This window comes from Candidozyma duobushaemuli (assembly GCF_002926085.2).
Source record: "Candidozyma duobushaemuli strain B09383 chromosome Unknown B_B09383, whole genome shotgun sequence".
NCBI lineage: Eukaryota > Fungi > Ascomycota > Pichiomycetes > Serinales > Metschnikowiaceae > Candidozyma > Candidozyma duobushaemuli.
In genome coordinates, this window is record NW_020289895.1 from 3,272,254 (window position 1) to 3,287,897 (window position 15,644).

General features: G+C 45.7%; 2 protein-coding genes across 2 annotated transcripts; one reads left to right on the top strand and one right to left on the bottom strand. All coding sequences in view use genetic code 12, as the record gives it.

Moving 5' to 3' along the window:
* Nucleotides 1-3: 3 nt before the first annotated feature.
* CXQ87_002883 (cytochrome P450) lies at nucleotides 4-1,551 on the bottom strand (the record flags this gene model as incomplete). Its single annotated transcript, XM_025481376.1, has 1 exon — nucleotides 4-1,551. The coding sequence occupies one exon, from the start codon at nucleotides 1,549-1,551 to the stop codon at nucleotides 4-6; it is 1,548 nt and encodes a 515-aa protein (XP_025335676.1).
* Nucleotides 1,552-6,443: 4,892 nt separating this feature from the next.
* On the top strand, nucleotides 6,444-12,482 carry CXQ87_002884 (uncharacterized protein; the record flags this gene model as incomplete). Its single annotated transcript, XM_025481377.1, has 1 exon — nucleotides 6,444-12,482. The coding sequence occupies one exon, from the start codon at nucleotides 6,444-6,446 to the stop codon at nucleotides 12,480-12,482; it is 6,039 nt and encodes a 2,012-aa protein (XP_025335677.1).
* Nucleotides 12,483-15,644: the final 3,162 nt, after the last annotated feature.

The following is a 15,644-nucleotide window of genomic DNA, read 5'->3' on the forward strand; positions in this document are numbered from 1 at the left end:
GTGTTAATATAATTTGATGTTGCAGCCATCGAGTAGAGACATGGTCAAATGGGTATTCTTTTTTGGATCTCCTTCTTCAGCAAATGAGCCGATGTTGGAGAAGTTCTGCAAAAGCCTCACGGTAACATAGGATGCCTCGGTCAAGGCAAATTGCTGACCCAAGCAAATACGTGGACCACCATTGAAAGGAAGGAAGCCCCATCCGACTTTCTTGAGATCAGGCTCACCCCACCTTTCTGGTCTCCAAACATTAGCATCCTTTCCGTAGATTTCTGGGTTCCTGTGAGTTGCGTAGACGTTGTACACAACAACAGAGCCCTTTGGAACAAACACCGGCTCTGTTCTGTTTGGTCCGCCACCTCTTGGCAAAGTAGTGTCACGAGTAGCCAATCTGGAGTTTTGAGGAACAGAAGGATACATTCTGAGAGTCTCATTGAGAACCCATTTGAGATACTCGAGCTTCTTGAGAGACTCAAAGGTCATTCTGCTCAAGTCCGCATCATCACCTTCACCGAATGCCTGGACTACTTCCTCACGAAGCTTCATAAACACTTCTGGATTTCTGGCAAGCTCAAAGAATACGAACGACAAAAGACCAGCAGTTGTATCTCTGGCTGCGACGAGAATGTTCAAGCACTGATCTCTCAAAACCTTAGGGTCTCTGGTCTGCTTGACTAACTCATACAAAAACACGTATCCACCCTCGGAGTGTTTCTCAACCTCCTCTGGAGAAGCAGCAAGAGCCTTTTCAACATAGTAGTCAGCGAATTTGTGCACGATCTTGTTGCTCTCCTTGAACTCTTTCGTGTTGAGGAGGAAGTAAAAGTTTTGGAGACCCATTCTCATAAGGAGGTGCGCCTGAGAGGTATTGAAAGCCTTGGGGAACAGCTCCATCTCAGCAGGGCCAGGGAGATCAGCATAATCTGCAATATCATCACGAAGTGAGGCACAGGATTCACCAAACAAGAATTGAGTTCCAGAGTCGATTGTCAATTTGAAGAAGAGTGTCTGAAGATCAAATCTGTTCCCGTTTGTAGCCTTTGCCCGACGAATTACCTGCTGAACGTGTGGCTCCAACATCATAACATGAGAGACCTGCTCTCTTGCAAACTGAGGTCTGAGCATAGCCCTAGAGTGCTTCCAACCGGGACCATCCAATGTGAAGATTCCGTCACCAAGAACAACCCAGAACTGCTTGTGACGAAGTCCCAAAGAAAAGTCGTTGAACTGAGTTCCCAAAACGGCTTTGATGTTCTCTGGATCACGGGTGCAAATTCTCCTAGTACCAGTGGCACGCAAGGAGAATGTATCAGCCTTCATTTTGTTGTACAATTCGAGAAAAAGATTAGGGAGTTCCCCATTCTTACGTCTCCGTAAAACCTCACGAGTAAACCAGAACCCAAAGGTGTGGTCATTGAAGTGTGGTGCAGATGAAGCACCCAGCTTATAGTACCGAACGTAGTAACTGAGAGCCGAAATAACGCTATAGGCCACCACGACGATGGGAAACCAGGCCCACCATGGAATATTTTCGTAGTTGAGAAGTACCATAAAGAATAGTTGTTGATTATCAGATATCGGCTGAACAGTCCCCTTATATGCGGAGCGGGACTTCTCTTCACAATGGCCGATCATTGTTTACAACATGTGCTCGGCATCGTAGATGTTTCTCCGACAGCTACGTACTTCGGAGTTAAAAGTTCTACGATTTGCTACGTTTTGGATGCTCTATACCTTTTCAGACTATGGATAATCACCAATTTCGTCTCAAGGTTTTATTTTTCACAGTACCGACTGGAATCAACTTTCGCAGCGAAAGCGGGGATGTGGGGAAACCACCATGGGTCTCGTTTTCTCGCTTATAAAAGAATGGAGTTTACACAGTTTAATTCCGAGTGGATGATGGTACTCCTCTTGCTTGTATTTATTGCTACTGCAAGGATTGGGCTGGATTTAAGATTATCTCCGCCTCTAATCTCTGTATGCGGCTTAGCCGGTCTGCCAAAGGAGACACAATCTTGACGCTCCGCCAATATAATAAATGCATTTCAAAGCTGGATTGGTAGACACTTTGCCAACCTTTTTCACATCATATCATGATCAAAGCGGAAGTCAAGACGTCTGTTGCCTTTATAAATCGTTAAAAATGTCAGTAGTTTCCGAGATGTGGGTCTGCTCCTCCTGACATGGTTTGCCAAATTTTGTCCCACTGTCTGTTCTAGAACTTTGCGCCAGGTGTAATCAGAAAAACGCTCACAATCATGAAGAAAAGCTGCATGTTGCCTCTCCTATACTTGGGCAAGTCATCCTCACGATACATGTTGGAACCAATGGTACTTCCAGCCTGAACAAACATGCTGTACAAGGCGGAACAGACAGAACAAAGTTGATGTAATTGGCATTTCTTGACTCCCAAAAGACCCCGATAGTATGGATGTAAGGAGCCAAAAGCACCATTGTGACCAAAAACCAGGTGACCCACGCATTCTCCATGGTACCTTCCCACCACCTCATAGCTGCCGAGAATGGTTCTGTCATTCCTGAAGATGATAGAAATATATAGCTCCTTTTGCCCACATGCTCAGAAAACCACTTCGCTGCAAGCATGAAGATGATTTGCATGATGTGCAGCCGGATGGTCAACAAATTGGGATCGAAAGCATTGAACCCATGATTTCTCATTGCCAATACCATGTATGGCTTCACTGTCCGCTGCGGAATAAAAGCAAAGAGACCGATGAGGTAGAGGAGCCACCAGTTATAGTCAAAAAGGAAGCGTATAATCATTTTCAAAGACAAGGCTTGCATACCGCCTTTAGAGGGATCGTCTCTGAGAATTCTGTTGACTACGATCTTCTCCTCCCTCTCCGTGAACCACCCTTTGGGATGCAATTAATTTCTCGTCTGAACCGCCGAAGGTACCATCATGTAAAAGACCAGAAACCAATGAGAAAAGTTCCAGCACCTTCTAATATGAAGAGCCATTTCCAGGCGGTCAATCCACCGATGCCTCTCATTCCAAGAGATGCAAGCAAGGAAGTTGCCACTTGGGTCAGAGCTAATGAGGTCCAAAAGTAGGACAATCAAAGCGGAAACTCTCCATATTTGTAGAGGTAAGAAAACCAAAGCACAATGTCTGGAATAAAACCACCTTGAAACATACCGATCAATGCCCTACAAATCAAAAATCCCGTTCGATTATGCATAGCATCACATGCTGATAATAAATCATAAGAAAATTGAATGGAAATAAAGATATCAGGACCGATAACCTTCAAAATTATCTGGGTGGAAGCTCAGCGGCTAAGAAGAACACAAAGTTTATGGTGTTTCCCAAATTGCAATCGTCGGCGTATTCATATCTTCCAATGTGTCAGCAACAGCTTCGTATAAGTTTCCTCTATTGACTTGTAAAGCTGCAAACCAGATACATGCACTGAAGACGACTCGTGAGTCCACCTTTCGCATCATCTTTTTATCTTCCTCTCATTCCATAAGAGGATCGCAGGCTACGCGGCATTCGTACTTACTCTCTTCATAACCTTTTGCGTAAAAAGTGATCTAAAAATGGGTTCTTCAGATCAAGGGTTTCCTTGAAACCTATTTACAGCAGTTCATGGCTGTCAGAGCTTCTCGCCTCCTTCCCTTAAATTTTTAAGTCAGACTCCAATTCTTCGTGAGAGATCCCAGAGTTGATGCTGTGTTGATGCTGAAGTCAGAAGATTCAGCTTTGTCTTTCTTTGCTGTGCTCATTAGTTGATTTGTAGGACAGATATTCTTCGCCTTACTCTTATACGCTTTGAAACTATGGCCTTTTTTTTTCAGCACGCCAGCTTAGCTACATTGTTATCGGATCTCATTCGAGACTTCAGGAACCTAGTAACGCTCGGAATACCAGAAGATATACTACGAAATTAGGAATCTTGAGGGAGATAGTAGTAGCTTTCAACAGCAACTTGGAGGAGGTGATGACGTTTTTAAAAGATTTGATCAAAGAGATGAGCTTTGTCTGCCGCCATTTATAATTTTCAGGAAGTCGGCATCACAGGCTTTGTACCTCGGCTCATGCACCTCTGGAGATATCGCCCCCTCCAGTGTCGCTGAATATCCTTCACATAACACGCAACAAACAGTAAACTACACCCACGATGTCGCAATCTGCCCGAACGCTTATGTTGTATGCGCAATGGGTTAAATCGATCATGTCTCACTTTTCATCCCCCTCAATATTGACCATTCACTTTAAAATCATTAAGTGGGAAACATTTCGGAAAAATCTCTATCTGAAGTTCATACCTTCTTAATGCATCGAAAATGGCTTAAACCTTATTGGCCTCGATGTGCGTTTCAGGCACCTTTTGTATTGTTATAATCTCAACGGCCAAACGACAGAATTTCAGACTTGATGATTTCGTAATTCATTGTTTAAAACAATAAGCACGATCTAGCATCTATTACATCACCTCTATAAAAATCCGAACTACCGACTCTTCTCTTGCTTCATTGACCATGCTTAAAGTAACCAATTGGACGATTCACCTACACAGGCTTGGCTAGTTCATAGTTCTTTTAGACAAAACGAGTGGTTTATTCAAACAATTAGCACATTTTGAGCTCGTTCAATGGATACGGCAAAATCGATCAAAACTTGTGCATACGTCAACCGATTTATCCAATTTTACGATTTTTCATACTTACCCTTCCCAATATCCCTAAGATGGTGGCTAAAAGAGCTGAAGAGTCCATCGCAAAATAGCCCTTTTACAGTGTAATTTTAAATATTTGACAAGAGAAATGTTCGGAGCTTTGAATCAAGTATTGAAACTGATTGCATAGTGTCAATTCATCTAATGCACAAATGTTACTTGTAGGCTACTTGCTTTTAAGTCGACAAAAAGTTGCATTTTCCTTACTTGAATAGTCCTTTGAGAAATTCTGATGTATAGAATTCAGGCTGATATAGTTTATTCCATGCAACATGGACCTTCAAGGCGAAAAATTGATGAATTGGCAAAGTCACACCCGAGGTTCAAATTTCTTACCCGAGAAAATATATCTTCGAATTCAGTAAATAGTTTTGAAAAAAGTCTTTCGACATTTAGGCATCCGAAAGGGTGGGCAACCCAAGCTCCCAAAGTGTTACAGTCTTGGCTAGTGTCGAGAGCCTCACAATCAAACGTCAATTGCACCGCCCCTGTATTTGTAGTTTACCTAGTATAAATGTCGAAAAATCCAGACCAACGACAATTGCACGCCAGCTGAGACCACTCAATTCAGTTTCTAGATATTTATGCACATTCCCAGGCAATTCAACACTTCTTTCGAACCGAACCCTAATGCTAACTTTGGCACGAAGGTGTACGTTGCAGATGTTGAAAAGGCGAAAGAATGTCTTGATCTGCCGTAAAAGCACGTATACCCGCCTCGTCCAATCGATGTAGGATGTTTACCCCGGGGAGAGCGGAGGTTCTACAGAATCAAGAATGTGCCGCATGCTGTGGCGAAGGATGCATGATCGTTGAAGCAGGCTTTCAAGGTTTTAGAGCGTCACCATTTAACAAAACAATTTTTAGTGGATCTGCTATCTCAAGTGGCTTTTCTCGGTCCTAAAATATATAAAGCCGGCCGCTCTCCATCTAAAGCAAGGCTGAAATTGTAACATTGTTCAACAAGGGCAAGGGGGCATATCCAATGCACGAGGTGATAAATTTTTGAAATAAACCTCGGTGAAATTGGCGCCAAACGCAATTTAAATAATATTTGGATGCTTTTGCCGCTTTTCCTGCAAGTACCTCATCACAAAGAACACTTCCATGCGTCTACGTACTTCCACTTTCTGCATACGGACAAGTCACGAAGATATTTTTGGAGCTTCCTCTTTGATGCAGCCTCAAAAAAACTGATCGGCCTTAGCGAATGAAATGAGGCCAATATGCGCTTCCTTCCCTTTAGCAAGCCGTTTTAAACCTGCAGGTGAATCTTTGCTCGAGACAAGGTGCTTTGAGATTGAGGTATAGTGTGGGGTGAGGCAGGCAGGCCACTTTTCCGCTATGTGAGCATCTTGAATCAAGATGAGCATTGTCCAATTTTAATTCAGAAATTGGTTGGGCAATCCTTGCTTAGATCTTTGAGTTTTATTCAACTAGAATTACCCTCGGTAAATTTGAGTGAGCGATATTGCAGCGATGTGCGTTCGCAACATGCAGCATGGAAGGTGTGTGAGGCTGAAATTAGGTTGCAAAAATGCAAGGAAGCATCGCTTCGAAACGTATTTTTTAGCATGTCTTGGAAGTCTGGCTTGGCAAAATGGGGCATACTTACGAGTGTGCAACATCAAAAAAACGTTGCCTATATAAATAGTTCATTTCCTCGTGTTTTCCCGGCAGCTGCATTCCACAATGAATTTCCTTATGCTTTGGATAAGCATTCTTCTCCATGTCTCCATGACTATGGCGGCTACGGTGGAGGGTGTTTTCAACTCCATTCTGTCAATTACGGACCCTGGTAATACCCGACCAGGAAGCGTTAATTGGAGAGCCGCTGTGAATTGGAAAATCACCAGCGACATGGAAATGAAAGAAGGCGATACCTTCACTTTGCATATGCCCAACGTTTACAAGTTCACCAGTTCCGCTCAAACTTTGCAAATTAAAGCTGGTTCCCTGGTGTTGGCCAATTGTGACTTGTTCTCTGGAGACAACATTGTGGGATACTCCGAGGTTCAATGCACTGCTACAGCCGAGGTTGCGAATGTCGGAACAGCTTCCGGCACTATCACATTTGCATTTACCTTCAATTCCGGCTACTCATCCGACGAAGTCAACCTCGAGGCTGCCTCCGTCTGGAGCACTGGAACCAACACCATACGGTGGACTGATGGCCCCAATGTTTTGACTAAAGATGTTACCTTCGAAGGCGGTAACACTGGTGTTATCGAGGGTTCCGCTGAGAACGGTGTTTATGGATTGAGAGCCTTAGTCAACAGCAATACCAAGCAGCACTACCTTTTGGGACCAAGGTGTCTGGTTGATGACATGTATGGTACCTTAAGCATCAAGGTGGGCAGAGAAATGCCTCTTGACTGTAACACACTTGCAGGTGCCATTGCCAACACTGTGAATGCATGGTATTATCCTGAATCAGCCAACACAAACGGCGTTCAACTCACCAAGTGTTCGTCTACTGAGGCGGTGGTGTCCTTCTCCTATATTCCAGCAGGCAACAGACCATACATGAATATCCTTACCCAAATGATTACGACCACTACATCCTCGGCTGCCACTTACACTTACAATATGGTTTGTAACAGAAAACAGTTGGTTGGAACGCTTGGCGTTCGCTGGACCAACTACGCTACCACCGATTCCGAGTCTGATGGAAACAACTTGCCTCTTGTCATCACCACCCATACCGATCCTACGGCCACCAACACGCAATTGTCCACCATTACTGGTAGCACTGCCAAAACTGTCATCGTTAATGTTCCTATGCCCGTGACCACTGTCATTGTCACGGGAACCAACACTGAGTCCACTACTCACAGTGCTACCTCGGGTGGTACCAGAATTGTGTCTATCGATGTTCCTACACCAACTACCACTATCACCAGGACTTGGACGGGATCAACTAGCAGAACCGAGACTGTCACTGCACCAACTGGTGGTACGGGATCTGTGTTCATTGATGTTCCAACTCCAACAACCATTGTCACCAGAACGTGGACAGGCACTGAAACTTCTACCGAGACTGTTCCAGCAAGTGAAGGTGGCACTGAAAGCATTATCGTCAATGTGCCCACTCCCACCACCACAGTGACAAATACCTGGACTGGTTCTGAGACTTCCACTCAGACAATTCCTGCTCTGGTCGGAGGTACCCAAAGTATCATTGTCAACGTTCCCACTCCAACCACCACCGTCAGTAGAACGTGGACCGGATCTGAAACCTCCACTGAAACCGTCCCTGCTGCTGAAGGTGAAACCGAGAGCATCATCGTCAACATTCCTATTCCAACCACTACTGTTGTTCTGACATGGACTGGAAATGAGACCACCACCGAGACCGTTCCTGCTACCGAGGGCGAGACTGGAAGTGTTATCGTGAAGGTTCCAATTCCTACAACTACTTTGACGAACACTTGGACGGGATCGGAGGCAACCACCGAAACCATTCCTGCTACTGAGGGTGAAACGGGAAGCGTCATTATCAGAGTTCCAGTGCCTACCACCGTTCTCACCAAGACATGGACCGGATCTGAAACTAGCACTGAGACAGTTCCTGCTACCGAAGGTGAAACAGGCAGTATCATCGTAAATGTTCCAATCCCAACTACTACTGTGACCAACACCTGGACTGGATCTGAAACATCGACTGAAACCGTTCCCGCTACTGAGGGCGAGACCGGTAGCATTATCATCAATGTTCCTATCCCAACCACGACATTGACCAATACCTGGACTGGAACGGAGCCAGTCACCAGAACTGTGACTGCCAGTGAAGGTGAAACCGGCAGCGTGATCATCGATGTTCCTATCCCAACAACCACCTTCACGAGCACCTGGACTGGAAGTGAAACCACTGAAACAGTCCCAGCCACCGAGGGAGAAACCGGAAGTGTGATTGTCAAAGTGCCCGTTCCAACCACTGTCATCACCAGAACATGGACCGGAGTCAACACTACAACCCACACTGTTCCTGCTACCGAGGGAGAGACTGGTAGTATCATCATTGATGTTCCAATCCCCACCACAACCTTGTCCAGAACATGGACTGGAAACGAGACTACTACCGAGACTGTTCCAGCCACTGAGGGCGAGACAGGAAGCGTTATTGTGAATGTGCCTATTCCAGTCACCACAGTGACGAGAACGTGGACTGGTTCCGAGACTTCCAGTGTTACTGGCACTGCTACTCCTGGCGATACCAGAACCGTCTTCATCGACGTTCCAACGCCCACCACCACGATCTTTTCCACTTGGTCTGGAAGCACCATCACCACCCGTACCATTCCTGCTGCTTCAGGTGGCACAGACACTGTCATTGTGGAAGTTCCCACTCCCGTCACTGTCATCACTTCAACTTGGACCGGTCTGGACACCGAGGTGGTGACTGAGCCATTCGTTTCTGGAACCCAAACCATTGTCATCAACGTCCCTACTCCTACCACTGTGATCACCAGAACATGGACAGGATCTGAAACCACCACCCAGACTATCCCTGCTGCATCTGGCGGTACCGACACAGTCTTCATTGATGTGCCTACTCCTTCCACCACTTTGACTAGAACCTGGACAGGCTCCGTCACTGAAACAGAGACCCTTCCTGTGGCTTCAGGAGGAACTCAGACTTTGGTCGTCAACGTCCCCACTCCAACGACCTCTATCACGAGAACCTGGACCGGATCTGAAACCTCCACTGAAACAATCCCTGCCGCTTCTGGCGGCACCGAAACCTTGATTGTGAATGTTCCCACCCCAGTTACCATCATCACCAGAACATGGACAGGTAGTGAAACAACAACCGAGACTGTTCCTGCTGCTTCTGGAGGCACCGAGTCTGTTTTCATCGATGTTCCAACTCCTACCACCACGATCACCAGAACCTACACTGGCACTACTGCTACCACGGAAACTATTCCCGCTCCTTCTGGAGGAACTGTGACTGTGGTTGTGGGTGTGCCTCCTCCAATGACCACCTTGACAAACACCTGGAGTGGCGATGTGACCACCACTCATACTGAGCCATATGCGTCTGGTGGAACCCAAACCGTTGTGGTCAATGTTCCTACCCCAGTGACTACTGTGTGGTCGACCTGGACTGGTACTGAAACCAGCACCCGTACTATTCCAGCTCTGGAAGGCGGTACACACACTGTGGTTGTTGAGGTTCCTACTCCAGTTACCGTTCTCACCTCCACATGGACTGGTAGTGAGACTTCTGTCGTTACACAGCCATTTGAATCCGGAACGCAAACCATCATCATTCAGGTGCCTACTCCAACGACCTCTATCACCAGAACCTGGACCGGATCTGAAACCACTACTCAGACTTTCCCCGCTGGTTCTGACGGTGTTATAACTGTGGTTGTTGATGTGCCTACTCCATACACCACCTTGACTAGAACGTGGACCGGCTCCGAGACTCAAACCACCACTGACCCTGCTCAATCTGGAGAAACTGGAACTGTCTTTATTGAGGTTCCTACCCCAACCACTGTTGTGACCAGAACCTGGACTGGAACTGAAACTTCGACTGAAACTGTCCCAGCCGCTTCAGGCGGAACTGAGACTGTGATTGTGAATGTTCCTACTCCTATTACAACCTTGACTAACACCTGGACTGGTTCTGAAACATCTACTGAAACAATCCCTGCTGCTTCTGGAGGTACCGAGACAATTATTGTCAACGTCCCCACTCCAGTTACCACGTCCACCAACACATGGACCGGTTCTGAAACTACCACTGTTACAATTCCAGCTCAATCTGGCGGAACCGAGACCATTGTCGTGAATGTGCCAACCCCAACCACCACCATCTTCTCCACCTGGACTGGTAGCACCATCACTACTCGTACCGTTCCAGCTCAATCCGGAGGCACCGACACCGTTGTCGTTGAGGTTCCTACACCCATCACTGTGGTGACTTCTACCTGGACTGGTACCGAGACTTCTGTGATCACCGAGTCTGCTGCATCTGGTACTCAAACCATCGTTGTCCAGGTCCCAACACCTACAACTACCATCACCAAGACTGGCACTGGCTCGAACACTGAAACTCAGACTTCTCCTGCTGGTTCAGATGGTGTAGTGACTGTGGTTGTTGAGGTTCCTCCTCCATTTGACACATTGACTTCCACTTGGACTGGAACCACCACCGAGACTGTGACTGAGCCACCTGCCGCTTCTGATACCACAGGTACTGTTATCGTTTTGGTTCCTGAAACATCCTTGGAGTACTCCACTGTGACCTCAATCTGGACCGGTTCGACCACTAGAACGATCACCCAGCCACCTTCTGGCTCCGATACCATAGGAACTGCTGTCGTTGAGGTTCCACCAACTGCCGTGGGTGAAACTGATTATGCCGAGGTACCTGTTTCAGACTTTGACACTTTGACCTCCACTTGGACCGGAAGCACCACCAGAACAACTACCGCTCTTCCTTCGGGCTCCGGTAGCGTGGGAACTGTGATTGTTGAAGTCCCGGAAACGTCGCTTGACTACACCACGTTGACTTCTTCTTGGACTGGATCGACCACGAGAACTACCACCATGCCTCCATCTGGAAGCGCTACTGTTGGCACTGTCATTGTGGAAACTCCAGAAACCGACTTCCCTACCGTGACTTCCACATGGACCGGCTCCACCACGAGAACAACCACAATGTCTCCATCTGGAACTGACCCTGTTGGAACTGTCATTGTCGAGGTTCCAGCTGCATCCACGGACTACCCAACAGTGACTTCTGCTTGGACTGGATCTACAACAAGAACAACCACCGTTCCAGGCTCTGGCTCAGACATCGGTACCGTCATTGTCGAAGTACCAACAACTTCCGATGACTACACCACCTTGACCTCCGTTTGGACTGGTTCAACCACACGCACAGTCACCAATGGTCCAGGTGAATCTGGCTCTGTCGGAACCGTTATTGTTGAGGTTCCATCTTTTACTGCTGATTTCTCAACCGTGACTTCCACCTGGACAGGAAGCGTTATTACCACAGAGACACAGCCACCTTCGGGTTCTGACACTGTCGGTACTGTTGTGATCAAGGTTCCTGCTTCCACCCCACTCAACCCAGGTTCCTGGAACTGGAACTCGTCTTACGTTCCATCAGCACTGATCAACTCTGGTTTCACCTCTGTGACCACCAAAGCTTACACCACGGATGATTCACACACAACAAAGGATTCAGATGTGACCGACTCCTCCAGAAGTACCGTGACGACTAATGATATACCCGCTATTACTACCGGCTCCCTGACCTCCTCAAACAAGGTCCAAGATGCCACCCATTCCCCAACTACAATTGCTGGTGAGCCTGTGGAGCTGCCTGTGGGAGACATCCCAGTTCATTCTGTTCCATCCGATTCTGAGCAGCCTTCTACTGAGCAGCCTTCTACTGAGCAGCCTTCTACTGAGCAGCCTTCTACTGAGAAGCCCTCTGAGAACAGCCCAGATGCTGAAAATGGACCTTATGGCGATGCCGCTGTCGAATCTTCCTCCTCAGCTACTGCCACAACAATCTGTCATAAGGGCAAGTGTGCTACCATTTCGGCCGAAAGTACCACCGGTCCTACAGGCACCGGTAAGCCTAACCCATCGATCGCTTTCCAACCAAGCAGTTCCCAAAACGGTAAGCCACTGGCCTCTTCTGCCACTGGATCCCCAGCTGTACTCACATACGAAGGCTCCGCTTCGAGCCTTCAGGTATCTGGACTCTTTGCTATTTTCTTGACGTTGATTCAGATTCTTGTTTAAGGGAAAATTCCCTATTTTCATACATGAGGAGATCAATACGACCCCTATAGATATCTAATTTAATGAAAGTTCTATATATTGTATATGGAGTAGCCGATTCTCATTTGATCTGTTCAGTCAAAAACCTACAATTTGATTTGAATGAGATAAATTGAGCTAATTATCTAGACAATGGTGCACATGAATGGTACGGCACCACGACCAGCGTGCTTGTTCAAGTTGTTGTCCTTTGGAGCGTTGTTCTTGTTCTGGGTAGTTTGAGCAGCCATATTGATTTCTTTGTTTTATGATGGTTAGGGGAAGAAATCACCTCTTATTTATAATCCAAAACACCTCTCAGGTGTCTCGTATCTTTGAGGCTTTGGAGTCTCATTAGACTTCTACTTTGGGGTTCTCAATGACTTGGTGTTTCACGACATTTCCCTATTCGGCGTGGCAATGGATTAAGGTGGAATTATGATTAAAAGGACCAATAAATTATCTCTTCCAGGCAACAAGCGATATTATTCCTGAAAGATTTGCCTCCTTTTCTTCTTCCTCGTTTCGAGTTCTCTTTTTATTTTGTTCTTTGGTTGTGAGCTTAGAAGTACTGAATTTTATTATATCAGGGGACTGATTAACAAAGATCAGTACGAGTTAAGAAACAACTCAACTCGGTACGGAAGCCATTTATCTTCCCATTTGATTAAAACCTGAGTAATCTTGATGGTGCTAATCAAGTAGCAGGTAATGTTACTTTCCATATGCAAATGGCGCAAAGGTGTCATCATGAAGCTACGAATAGGCATGAAGAGCCCCCAAGTAGCTATATTTGTTCACTCACAGACACCCAACACTATTCTGAATTTTATTATAATTTTTTATATGGTTCCCAAGGTGTTAAATGTGAATTACGATATCGACGTCAAACGCTTTAGACTTTGGATGTCAGGTAGAGATAAAACTACTTAGAGCTGCCTAAATATACTACTCACTTCAAAGAATCTTTTGATACATTGTGGACGTTAAAAACTACCGTTGTGAAGCGAAGGAGAAGTTATAGGGTTCACAATGTGAGATCATATCCTTCCTAAACTAATAGAAGGCATCTTTCTGAGCTCAAGATTTTGGCTATTTCATAAACCCTATCAGTTGCACTTATGTTGTTGGCTATTATGAGGTTAACAATCGTTGCAATAGCAGGCTCTTTGCAGCTCAGAGCTTCCTCAAAACCCAGACATCTTTCCGCTAATAGCGGAGATGCGTCTCAGGTGAGCCACTAGTTAGTAGCTTATGATTACAAGTCATAAGCTTTAGATGAAAATGATACTAGATTTTTTCTTGTCATTATTATCACTGCTCTCTCAGTTGTGGGATATCCTTGGTATGCTCTATTTGCTGTGCGTTGACAATGTCAGAATTGGGGTACCCACTATTCATCATTGCACTTGTTGCTATTAAAGTAGCCTACTTCGATGCAAACATTAAACTAATTCTTCCACATTAGAAACCCTGACTCTCCTCTTATCTCACAAATGTAGTCATTTGAGCAAAATATTGAGAACTCAAATTGAAATCCATCATTCAATATTCTCATCTTTAGGAGCAGCAAGGGAACAGGTGCGTGTTATGCATTATCAAATTGATATAACCCTGCTTTATTTTTTTAAAAGAGAATTGAAGAACACCCGTTTTTTGTCCAAAGTTCAAATTGTAGACGATAAGTTGAGAGATACTGACGTTATAGCTCAATCACAGTTAATAACATCAAACTATGGCGAGAACCGTCTATTTAGGTATCCTGACGATCTACAAAGGTGTCAAAATGCAAAAAAATTAGCTAATTATAAATCCCTTGGACAATTTCGATTGATAAGATGCGATTTACATCTTACTTTTCCTGCAAACGTCACATCTCATTTAGGTATCAAAGCTAAGCAATGAGACTCTCAGGAGAAATTTACAGCATTTATCCCAAGCGTTTGGATAGCTTCACTTCACCTTTTATTCACTTTTTGATTTTTAGCATAGTTTTTAAAAGTAACCTTTCTGATGTCTACTCAAAGTCGCACCACATATACAAAATGAGTACCCAAATTTCTGACATCTCACCAAATTGTGAAGAACGTCAAAGATACAAAACAAATTAATTTTGTAACTACGACATCAAGTGTAACTAATTTGTGTTGGTTATTTAATCAAATAAGTGAGCCACTTCTCTGCTGACACGTGTCACCCCCAAAAAGTCGCGTAGCCACCAGCAATTACTGCAATCTTACACCCCAGAATTGAGAGAAGTATCAACTACTTGCCATAATCAAAGTTCGCCCGAACAGATATGAAAATATGGCATTGAGGTGTGGAGAACAAAAGGATGGGGAGTGAGATAGGGTTACGGATAAAAGGATTTGAGGAGTCAAGAAAAGGGGGTGATGAACAATCAGATATCAAGCTAGATGGATGAAGCTGGTGAGATAGGGCAAGATGAAAGGCTTTAGTAAGTAACGCTATGTCATGGGTACAAATGGCAAGTCGTTAAACTGTTGCTTTAATTCAATCACGGCTACATAGTGGAGGGAGCAAGGATGTGGTGCTATTTCGGTCAAATGTCACACTAACGTCAGGGAGAATGTCATTCTACTTTAGATGGACATCAACTGGTGTTGATGGGTGCTACTTGAAGTTGTTTGGGGCTCTTCAGGTTGCATAAATGCTGCCTATGGAGTCATTCATACCATCCAACATAGATAGCATAATCTATCATTCTACACCGAAATGAAGCTACGCAAAAGCACGGGGCGTTCCATTAGAGCCCGCAGCATTGTTTCAAGCCCAACCTCCGCCCTTTCCAAACGCTGTAGCCACGCTGATGCCTATCCAGAACCCAAAGTCACCAATACAGCACCCACACAACCCCAACGACCCCACCACGAAGCTGGCGCCCGCCGCAGGCGGCGCTACTACGCTACGCTCCGTAGGGGGCTGGGATAGGCACGGTTTGGGGCGGCGGCACGTCCCCCATCCCCTTCCTTGGATATATATCCCTCCCGTCCCCGGCCCTCTCCCCCGCCCAATGCCCGCCTTCCCTGGGCTACCCTCCCCCACCCGAATCCTTTCTCTTCAGTGCTAACTGCACCCCCGCCCGGTGCCATATAGCGCATCGCTCCCTTCTGTTATATCGGA